The sequence below is a fragment of the Panulirus ornatus genome, chromosome 6, assembly GCF_036320965.1.
Source record: "Panulirus ornatus isolate Po-2019 chromosome 6, ASM3632096v1, whole genome shotgun sequence".
Taxonomy (NCBI): domain Eukaryota; kingdom Metazoa; phylum Arthropoda; class Malacostraca; order Decapoda; family Palinuridae; genus Panulirus; species Panulirus ornatus.
The window spans coordinates 8,882,885-8,894,994 of NC_092229.1; the positions used below are offsets into that span (position 1 = coordinate 8,882,885).

The window sequence follows — 12,110 nt, forward strand, 5'->3', positions numbered from 1 at the left end:
CTCAGGAACACTGGACTTCACTGGAAATAACTAGATATATGTTATTAGCACTTAAGGTGAAAATTAAACCTCATTTATGGTGTCAGAATGATCCATTCATTTTGTAGGCATGCACTGAGATGGTGATGCCATTTTGCTATGATGGCATAGATGATTTCTTTGAGCCATCTCCGTGGGATTTCAAGGCATATGCAGAGAACTGCCATCAGTCATGGGGTGTGTATCCCCGACCTCTCATGGCTCCTAAGATATATGGTGGAAAGGATATTTCAGCAGCCAGTAATATTGTTTTCAGGTAGGAAGGTCCTCTTTTTTTCATTTTGTGTTGTCTTTTGAAATAGGATCAATTTTTTTCATCATCAGCTTGTGTCTCTTATGATCTCTTAAATGAAAATATTGCTTTCTTAGATTGACACCTGTTTTCCTTTTTACAGCAATGGTTTGTTAGATCCATGGTCAACTGGTGGAATTATGTGGAATGTGAGTGATTCTGTGGTATCTGTGATCATACCTGAGGGTGCACATCATCTTGATCTAAGAGGCTCAAACCCCAGTGACCCACAGTCAGTCATTGATGCAAGGATGTTAGAGAGGGCATTCATTAAGATATGGATTGAGAGCCATGTATCTAAGAAGAGTGCTTAAACTTACTTTGTCTCGTCCAGGCAGGACATTTTTCTTAATGAGATTCTCTTAATAACTAATGAAGATATCAACCTGCCTGTATGCTAAACACCATTTACCTCACAAGGTAGGATGAACTTGTATACTCTCAGGACTACTTTCATACAGAACTTGTACTGTGTATCTTTTCATGTCTCCATTCTGGCACCTGTCTAACTCTCATAACCCTTCATTATATCATCCTTCATGGTATGTTTTTGGACAGAACCATTTCTACTTCTTTACACTAGTTTTCCCTTTTTTCATACGTATTCACCATTTCCTGTATTAGCGAAGTAGTGTTAAGAACAGAGAACTGAGCCTTAGAGGACAAATCCTCACTTGGCTTCCTTCTTTGTTCCCTCTTTTGGAAATGTAAAAACTGTAGGTGAGGATTTCCAGCCCTCCACTCCTTTTATGGAGCATTGTATGAACAGTGCCTGACAGTCAGATGTTACTGACTGCTCTTTTTAACAAGTCTCTTGTTAGAAGGAAAGTTCCAGAGGAATGGAAGCTTGCTTATGCACCGCCCATTTTCAGAACAGGAAGCAAAGCACTGCCTGGAAATTATCATCCGGTTAGCTTAACCTCTGTAGTTGGTAAACTTATGGAGACTGTCATTCAGGATAAGATAGTAAACCATTTTGTAAATGATAGAATTAAAGATTCTCAGCATAGTTTTCCAGAAAATCGCTTATGCCTGACAAATCTGCTTGATTTTTATGTTGGTGTAGTCAGCATGTGTGATGAAAGTAAAACAGTTGTCATGTCTAGATTTTCAGTAAGCTTTCGATGAAGTTCCATATCAAAGGTTACTAACTTAGTCACATGTTATAGATGGGTTTGTACTTTGTTGGTTAGGAAGCTAGTTGAGTGGCCATAAACAGAGTTGTGATTAGTAATCAAGCCTCATAAAGGTTAGACATAACAGGTGGTGTGGTACAAGGATCAGTTTTAGGAAACAGTTCTATTTTTCATGTATATGAATAATGTTGATAATGTGCTGCTTTGTAAGATATCAGAATTTCCAGACGATACTGAGTTGGGAAGTAAATTTACACCAGAAATTGAATGTCTGCAGTTTCAAAGGTACTTAGCCAAAGTGATTGGCTGGGTTCACATGTGGAAAATTTATTTTTGTCAGTTTGTGCAAAGTTTTACATATCTTTAGTAGAAATGAAGAGGCAAGCTGTAATATGAATTCTCTTGAACTGCAAAAGGTTAATAAGGGAAAGGACTTGGGTGGAATGATCACTGGTGATTGAAACCCAAGTAAGCATTGCACAGAAGCAGTTGAAGGGGCATACAAGATGCATTGATTTATGGGTGGGGCTGTCGAATTAAGTCCAGGGAAATTACCCTTACTCCTTACAAGTCATTAAAGCAACTGCAGTGTGAATAGTTTGTTTAGGTTTGGTCGCCCTCCTTGAAAAGAGTCATGGATCAAATGGAGAGGGAACAGAGGTAAACTGTTAAGATAATACTTGGACTGAGAAACAAATCCTACGGCCTAAATCTGTGTCATTTAGAAAAAAAAGGCCAAGAAGTGATGTAATACAGACGTTCAGAATTATAAAAGATTTCATTAATTATATTTTAACAAGCTACTTCAGGAAAGATTCACCTGATTTCACTTGTAGTAATGGTTACAGACTCGTGGGCAAACTTTTCACCTCGAATGAAGCGAAGTTCTTTTTCTAAAACAGGCTTATTGATATATGGAATGGTTTACCTGTAAAAAAGATGGTTGAAAGTAGTGCTATAGATATGATATATACGCTTAAGAATAGAGACGATAAATATTTCCCGTCAATTCCATGGCAGATATTATTTGTTCTCCCATAGTGACATGAAAAGTTTACAGTATTTTTTGTCTTGAATATATATGTTTTTTATTCTTACCTCATTGATTCGTGAGTTTCATATCTCTTCCTCTAAGACAAACAGGCTTTGTATTGTGTAATCTAATTTATGTATATATGTAGTGCTGTGATATGTATAAATCTGTGTAACGTGTATACTTTCAGGTGAAGGTGTAGGAAACATTAAAGTTATGAGTTTCTTTGATGACCCATTAGTAAAGAAATTTTTGTTTTGGGGATTCATTAAGGGATTTTTAAGGCATACCCCTTCATAGTATGCCCTGCCTTTTGTTTGTATGTGTAGCTAGAAGCCAAAGTTGAAATTTTCAATAACTGGATGACATTGAGGAAACCATGAGTGAGAACTCCCATGTGCTTAAGGGAACTGTGATAATTATAGTTCATTAATGGTGTTAGTATTACAAAAAGTGTATAATGTTTTGTAATCATGAATGTAGTATTTATAGTGACAAATACTTGTATAGTAGTTTGTTGGAAAGATGTTTAGAGAAATGTAGTTTGTAATAGTTCCATTAGTATATCTTAAAGTTTTGTACACTGTGAATTATGGCTGTAATGAATAATCTCAAGAATTTAAGAAAATTTATAGAATCTTAATTTCAAGAAAGTTGCTGTGAAAAATTATAGTTAATTGAAAAAGCATATGAGAAGTTTTGAAATATTGAAGTGTACTAAAGAGTATCTGCATTCTAATGTTTTGAAATTTTGTTCAATCATACAATCCAAGGATCCTTTTTATTGGACTCCTGTGGATTCAAGGATGTGTTCCAATAAAACAAGGAAATAATGGACCCCATTAAAGTAAGAATTTTCTGTAAGACAGTAGCCTTTTTTGTCCAGTGACAATGATACAGCCTTGGAAATGGAGTCTTCTAACACCAATAGCAATAACACTAAAGAGCAGGTAATCATTCAGAGTATTTTTAAGATGAAAAAACCTTTTGTTTTAAAATTGAAACAACATATTCAAACACTTTTATACTTGAAATAATCATGGAAAATATATCAGAATGCTCTCAGTTACCGATACCCAGTAAAACGATGCAAACGATCACATGATACTTTATAATTGACTTCATTTAACAGCATAATTAAAGGTCATAAAGATAAGCAAACGATATTTTAACGGTAGATTTGAATTCAGCGTGAAAAATACTCATGAGTTTTTAAAGGAAATCTATTCTGAGAAAAATGCCGAAGAATGCAGGGTATTTTTTAGCTCAAAGTTTTTGCTTCAAAATTGAATCATATAATATTCAAAAACTTCTATACTGGAAATAATGATAAAAAATATGTCCAGTAAAGATGATGCAAATGGTCAGATGATAATTTAGAGTTCACTTCATAAAACAAGCATAGTTAAAGGTCATTAAGACGACCAAACAATATTTTAAGCCTAGATTTGTATTCGTGAAAAATACTCCTAATGAGTTTTAGGGGAAATCTCTTTATCTGAGAAAAATGCCAAAACTTCCAGGTAATAGTTCAGGGTATTTTCTAGCTCAAAAAACTTTTTTTAAAAATTGAATCATATAGTTTACAACCTTTTCTATACATGAATTAATCATGGAAAATATAATGTTCTCAGTTACCGATAGATACCCAGTAAAAATGATGCAAATGATACTCTAAAATTCAATTTATTAAACAGCATAATTGAAGATCATACACACAACCAAACAGTATTTTAAGCATAGATTTGAATTCAGCATGAAAAATACTCCATGTAATGAGTTTTTAGATTAATTCTATTTTTCTGAGAAAAATGGCAAAAATTGCAGGTAATGGAATAGTTTAGGGTATTTTTTTTAGCTCAAAAAACTTATTTCTTCAAAATTGAATCACATGGTATACAAACACTTCCATACTTGAATTAATCATGGAAAATATATCATAATGTTCTGAGTTACCAATAGATGCCCAGTAAAAACAATGTAAATGATCGGATGATACTTTAAGATTGACTTCATTACACACCATAATTAAAGGTGATAAAGATGAGCCTAGATTTGTATTCAGCATGAAAAATACTCTTTCATATGAGTTTTTAAATGAAACCTATTTTTCTGAGAAAAATGCCAAAAATTGCAGATAATTCAGGGTATTTTTAGCTCTGAAAAGTTATTGTTTCAAAATTGAATCATGATATTCAAACACATCTATACTAGAATTAATCATGGAAAGTATATCATAATGTTCTCAGTTACCGATAGATACCCAGTAGAAACGATACAAATGATTTTAGAATGATTTAAAACTCTAAATTTAACAGCTTTTTTAAGGGTCATCAAGAACACCAGACAATATATTAATTTCAGATTTGTATTTAACATGAAAGATATGTCTAATATTGAGATTTTGAAGGAAATGTATTTTTTTTTTTTTTTGAGAAAAATACCAAAAATAACAGGTCATACTTCAGAGTATTTTCTAGCTGGAAAATAAAATTTTTGTTTTGAAATTGAAACATAAGAAATTCAAGCACTTCTGTACTTAAAATAGTCATGGAAAATATATGAGAATTCTCTCAGTTACCGATTTGTACCCTGTGAAAATGATGCAAATGACCAGATGATTCTTTAAAATTGACTTCATTTAACAGCATAATTAAAGGTCATAAAGACGACCAAAATACTCCTAATAAGTTTTTAAAGGGAATCTATCTTTCTGAGAAAAATGCCAAAAATTGTAGGGTATTTTTTCACTCAAAAAACTTTGTTTCAAAATTGAACCATATGATACTTGAATTAATTATGGAAATACATTATAATGCTCTCCAATACCGATAGATACCTTGTAAAAATGATGCCAATCATCAGATGATACTTTAAAACTGACTTCATTAAACAGCTTAAGTAAAGGTCAGAAAGACAACCCTCAGAATTTTTTAGGTTATTCAAAAACTAATTACAGTACTGAGGGTGTACACATGACATAACAACCACATGACACGTCATACCTGTCTCTAACTACTTATTGGACGCTACAGGAAGGGAGTTCTACATTCATGGGGCTTCCATCTCCTGAACTTTCTGTGCACATGACTTAACAACCACATGACACGTCATACCCGTCTCTAACTACTTATTTGACGCTACAGGAAGGGAGTTCTTCATTCATGGGGCCTCCATCTCCTGAACTTTCTGTGCCATCACTTAGCCATTGCCATCACTTAGCCATTTACTCCTTTGCAAACTGCTAGCATTAACTGCCTCATTAGTTAAATTATTCATTCCATCCACCACTCAAACACTAAATCTGTACTTCATAGCATCCTTTCCAATATTCTATGTACCCAGCTTTTAGTTTTGGACTCTGGATACTTTAGTGCTGCATTTCTTGAAGAATTGTTCCTCATCATTATCATCCAGCTGATTAAGAAACTTGAAGGCTGTTTTAAAAGTCTTCATTTCCTCTATGGTGGACAGCTTTGTAGCCTTCAGCCTCTCATTGTATCTCAATTTTCTTTATTTAGATACCATCTTAGTTGCTCTTCTCTGTACTATTTCATTCAAAGATTTCTGCATTTTAGGTGTGATGACCAGACTTGTGTGACATAATCCAGTTTTGGTCTGATATCGGTAGTGAATGATTTTAAGAACATGCTCTTGTCCGTATATTTTATTGTAGTTCCTATTTTTGGTAGCAAACAGTTTATGTGTAGCTCAGTCAGTAAAGTAGACACGTTGTAGACCCCTAGATCTCTTTCACATGCAGCACATGCAGATTTCAGTCATTTATTTCCCACTAGATAATGATTATACCAAGGCCTTTTACTTGGACTGAATCTCATCTTCCATTTATCTGACCAATTTTGGAGTTTGACCAGGTACCCAATACACTGATGAAATCATTCTTTATTTCCCTCATGATCTTGTCATCGTCTGCAACCATGTTTTAATTTGATTCTAATCCATTAGGCAGATCATTTATATACACCAAGAAGGGCATGGTCTTTAGTTGCATTTTTGTGTGGTAATTACCTTTCACCTATTTGTCAGCACCGTGTATTTATCTTGTCGAAACTACCGAGTCCATCCTCGGCAGTGGATGGCCCAGTCATATAGATTGGCAGTGACAGATAGTGGAAAATCACGTGTTATACCCTGGATGATTAATCATCACACCTGTAATTGAGTATTCATTGACACAAGCTTTATAACCAGACCAACAAAATTATTAATGACTTACATTTTTGTTCTGTGGTGTGGGTATATCTTTCGTCTAGCAATGGAAAGACTGATAGGTGTGGTAGGCACATAAACACAGCGAAGATAATTATGCTATATTGATAAGTGCATAAAGCTAAAAGGAGCAGGCGATGAAATAAGGCAGGAGTCTCATGGTGCTGCTTCAGGAGAGGGGAGGCATTGCCAGTGTCCCAGAATGCTGCTGTGAGAGATAGGAAACATTGCCAAAGTCCCAGAATGCTGCTGCAAGAGGGAGGAGGCATTGCTGAGGTCCCATGATGCTGCTGTAGAAAGGTGCTGAGAATGAGGTCCTGTTGTGCAGCTGCAGGAGGGAGGTTGTGTTACCTAGTCCCTCTGGAGCTGCTGCAGGAGAGAGGAGACATTGCCAAGGTCCATTGGTGCTGCAGCAGAAGGAAAGTGGGGGTTGCCAAGGTCCCATGGTGTCGCTGTAAGAGGGAAATGGCATGCTTAAAGACATTTCGGCAAGAGTTGTGCCTTGATATCTATAGTTTGAACCCTATGATGACGATCATTGGTATTCTACTGATAAGGTCCATCAATCTGCACTCACTGTTCCCAGATTTCGCATTCATAACCAAGGTCACTCACACCAGCTAGATGCGTCTATGTAAGTATATTGTAAATTCTAGTGTTGCCGCCGTGTTGGGATCCCTATGTGAACTATGATTGCAAGTGAGAGGGCTCTTGAACGACGCTGGGAGTCACTATAGCTGCAGGTAAAAGGTCTTGGATTGAAACTAAGGAGGCTTTTGCTATGCTCCCCACTTTTTCCCTTGTGATAGGTGGCTGTATATGCAGTGCTGAGAGAGAGAAAGAGAGAGGATTTGAGAATGTTCACATCCCTGGGTAGTGATGATGGTTCATAATGTCACACATTGCTTGTATTGAGCTGGATAGTGCATAGGAAACTGCTAGATCATCAGGTTGACGATGACATCCGGGGATGGGGCTGGTTTTGATAAGAAAAAGAGAAGGGAAAGACAGCTTTGTATTACAGCAAGGAGGGAAGAGGCAGATCACAGACGGCAGAATTTGGTGTGGTCAGGTCGAAAAGGGTAAGGTTGTCAGTTGAGCTTTCGTGAACATAGATTTTATAACTAAATTAGTGAAATTATTATTAGGTGTAATGCTTTTGTAACATTGTGTCGATGTCTCTATTCTCTAAGAATTCGAAGACAGGAGAGGGGGATGGGATTATAGAAACACGGTTAACACAGTGATGCTATTTGTTACATTAAAGGACGTGAAGATTCCAATACTTGCTACTTCTGGTTTAGGAGTAAGCAGAGAGTTTAGGGAGGAGTAATGCTGCTGCAGGTGGGAGGAAGATCCAGTGAAAGTGTTGCAGGAGGGAAAAGGCGTAGTTGAGGTCCTGTTTTGATGCTGCGTGAAGGTGTTGCTGAGGTCCCATGGTGTTATTGCCGAGGAAAAGGTGATCCTGAGGTCTCTTGGTGCTGCTGCAGGAAGAAGTCCCATGATGTAGTGCAGGAGGGAGGAAGGGAATGTTACCGAGGTACCCTGGTGATGGATGCTGCATCACGGCCGAAGGACAGTTAGGTCACACAGAAAGTGGCTAGAGACATTTTCAGGTGGAGTTCCACCGTGGTGCCTGTAGCGGACCGACGTCAACGATCCTATTTATCTTTTGGTTGGTTATTTCTGCTTTAGGCCTATCGACTGCCCGAGTCATCGAGTCCGTCAGTCATTTTACATCCGGCTACCAAACTGAAAATTCGGAAAATATGCGCGCTGTCTGCATGTTTAGTTAACTTGTGGTTCCTGACGGACATGGTGGCGATGCACCCACTTTTTTTCAATGCCCGTCGATCTGCCCACGACACGTGCTAGTGCCGCGCCCACCGCCAAGATCACTCTGCCTGCCATTTGAGTGGGTGGACGTGAGCTGTAACTATAAACAAATGTTTCCCAACAGATAAGTGACTGTACGTGGGCTATGACTGCGTGGGCAAGTAGGGATCAGCAGCGACGCGGAAAATGACTATGGCTGGGGAAGAAGGGCTTTGGGGGCAACGCTGAGTATTTTGTTACCAGAAATTATACACAACAGAACATAGCAGTCACATTAATTGCTAGTTTGCTCCAGTCGCATCAATCTTCCCTGAGTGGTTTTAAATATGCAGCTAGAACAAGGAGAGGATAACTGCCTGGTTTATTTATTTTAACTTCCCCTTTTAATGGCTAGGCTAGAATAGGTGTTTTGTTTTACTATTGTTTCTCATATGAATAAGAATATGGCTGTAGATGGGTTCGACAAGGATCCTCAGGTCAACATTTATCTGACCTTCCCATGTACAGGATTGTTCAGGTGTTTAGATTTTGCCTCTACTTCAAGCTGTTTTCTATCCCATTACGTTGATGCGAACACCACAGATGCTGGGTGTGGGAATGCTTATAGACAACTATGTATACAGGTGGTGGACGATGTTACGGGCATTAGTGGGATTTTTTTTAACTACCTATTTCTAGAGTGATTATCCAGTGAAACGAAACCAAAGTAACCTTACTTCACTTCGATATAAACTAGAAATATATCCAAATTTAACATAATTTCGAAAGGATAAGCTTGCATCTTTTTTCTTTCTTTTTTTTTCACGAATACATCTTTTTCCAGCGATAGTTGACTCGAACACACACACACACACAACACAAGCACAGAGGTCTTCTTCCTGTGCTGACGCTGGGTGTCACCAGGTCCATTACTTAGCATTGCTAACATTTTTGTGTGATGGTGGCAGCTTGCCGACTTCGGCCATGGTGTATCAGATTATAGTGGTATGTAACAGGCGGCTGGGAGCTATATAGTATAGTAGCAAGGACTTGTAGTGGAGGTAAAATCTAAGTGATGGTGACAGGAGATTGAGGATTGACTAGCGAAAGGAGCGAGGTGTTGTAGTAGTGATAACTGTACAGTTGTAGCGCAAAGGATTGCAACGGTGGAAGAGCCGCAGTGGTAGTAGGGAACAGCTTGGTGTTGAGGTAGTTATGTGGTGGTAAAGGATAAGCTGATGGCAGGATGATAGTAGTATTGCCATGGGACTGAAATGGTGACGAGGTGTTGAAAGACAGTGTTGGCTGAAACAGTGATTGTGTGGTTGTACACACACACACACACACACACACACACACATATATATATATATATATATATATATATATATATATATATATATATATATATATATATATATATATATATATATATTTCCCTTATTGCAGGATGAACTGGGCTACCTGTGGGTGAACTACTGAGCCCAAGATCTTGGTGAGCCTGTGCGTGACTCATGGTCAGCAACTTTAACCACTACTGCATCGGTTACAAGGTGAAAGGTAAAGAAAGCCATACTAGTGTAATGGTGACGGAGTTTTGTAGTTACCTGAAAGTTGTGTTCATAGGGGAGTAATCATTGTTGGAAGGGAAATTAGTGGCCGCAGGGGAGTTTAATGTATGAAGGGGAAAGTAGTAATGAGAGAATATAGTGGTGGGGGAAGATTGTATTGCTGGGAGGGAATAACACCGACAAAGGGAGAAAGTGGCGGCGATAAGGGAATGTAGTGGCAGATAGGGAAAGAATAGTAATCAAGGGGAAAATATGTAGAAAGTTAACGAGAGAACCATTTCTATAAAGGAATTACTGTGTTGTTTGGTGACAATAGTGGTTGGTAGGGGAAACCAGAGTTGGCAACGGAGTACACAGTTGGCAGGGGAGTTTGTGTCAACCATGGGAGAGGTCATAGGCAGGGGAGAATAGCAAAGTCAAGGGAGTCTAAATTTACTAAAGGGGAACCGTGCTAGCTAAGGAGAATGCTAGCACGGGTTATACTGTTGGGAGGAGTTACCCTGTTGATAGGAGGGTATGATGCTGGCAGGGGAATGTAACGCTGGCAAGGTATAGTGTTGGTAGGGGATTGTAATGTTGGCAGTGGAGTGTAATATTGGCAAGGGTATATGATGTTGGCATGAGATTATAACGCTGGCAGGGAAGTATCACGTTGGCAGGGGGGGGGGGAGTGTGATGTTGGCAAGGGTGTATACCGTTGGCATGGGAGAAGAAATGGGGTGAGAGGGAGCGGTGTGGTTGCCGGCCGGTGCCAGCAACATAAAGGCACTGGGGCAAATACTGCGGTACTTCCCTGGCAGCTGCCCTCCCGCCCCTCCCACACCAACGCGAGGGAGGGGCTGCCACCAGCCGGCCACATGCATGCAAGCATAATTAATCCCTTTGAGCACTGAGGATACGACCCTGGAGCGCGATGACCCTTGAGGAGGTCAGGTCATCGTACCCAAGGCTGCTACGTGTCGACCCAGTTCTCCTTAAGACTTGGCCTTAGTTCATCCGTGTTCTTCTAAGGGTTATTTCTTTTTTGTTCTTGAGGTTGTTTGTTCTCCGTTTTGTTCCGTTGGCTCTTCTTCCTGATCATGAGTTTGTTCTTGTTATAGTGGTTGTTCTCTTTGTTCTTCTGTGCCTTCTCTTCCCTCCAGTTCCTCATTAATTGTCCTGCCTCTTCTGTTCTTGTTTGTTCTCCATGTTCCTCCTAGTTCTTTATGTTTTTCATGTGACCATCCACCCTCTTCCTTTCACACTTGTTATCTCTCCTGTTCTTCAGTTTCTTTATCTCCAGCTCCTGATAACTGTTGTCTCTGTTGTTGTTGGCTGGCCTGATTTTAGGGGATCCTCTCTCTCTCTCTCTCTCTCTCTCTCTCTCTCTCTCTCTCTCTCTCTCTCTCTCTCTCTCTCTCTCTCTCTCTCTCCCTTGTTCATCAGGGTTTCTGTATCCCCCCCCAACGAATGCCATTATCAGTTCTAGTGGATCCATAAGTGCTTCGTTCTCCCCGATCTGAGTGAGTCTTATCAAAACCTTCTCCCCCTGTTCCTCCAAGTAGTGTGTGTGTGTTCATTCTTCCTCGACCGTGTGTTTCACCTCGCTGTTCGTTCTCGCTGTTCTTATGGTAGCTCTCACGTCTCTTCCATTACCCAAGCGTGTGTGTGTGTGTGTGTGTGTGTGTGTCTCCTTTTTCGTGCGGTATATTCTACCATCGCTCCTCGTACGTGATGTATGCATGCCATATACCCTATTTGCCGTTCATGGCAGGTGATGTGTGTGTGGTGACGCTGGCATATCTGGGACATGAATCGCTGATGGCTTGAGCCAAATAGCTCCTGCCCTTCACACGCCGGTCAGGTCCTCTCTCTCTCTCTCTCTCTCTCTCTCTCTCTCTCTCTCTCTCTCTCTCTCTCTCTCTCTCTCTCTCTCTCTCTCTCTCTTGCCGACGTCATTAAAGATTAATCCAGTAGGAAAAAAAAAGGCTGATAGTTAAATCTATGTGTAAATA

General features: G+C 39.2%; 1 protein-coding gene and 1 long non-coding RNA gene across 2 annotated transcripts in view; one reads left to right on the top strand and one right to left on the bottom strand.

Annotated features, from left to right (window-relative positions):
- LOC139749049 (lysosomal Pro-X carboxypeptidase) overlaps positions 1–3,364 on the top strand; it is a 28,665-nt gene extending 25,301 nt beyond the window's left edge. Inside the window, exons 8-9 of the mRNA XM_071662471.1 lie at positions 108–295; positions 435–3,364. Coding sequence (XP_071518572.1) covers positions 108–295; positions 435–645 — 399 coding nt within the window. The 3' untranslated portion in view covers positions 646–3,364. The remainder of the gene's footprint in view (positions 1–107; positions 296–434) is intronic.
- LOC139749051 (uncharacterized) overlaps positions 1,768–12,110 on the bottom strand; it is a 110,209-nt gene continuing 99,866 nt past the window's right edge. The window contains exon 2 of the long non-coding RNA XR_011712876.1: positions 1,768–7,182. This is a non-coding gene — a long non-coding RNA (uncharacterized lncRNA). The remainder of the gene's footprint in view (positions 7,183–12,110) is intronic.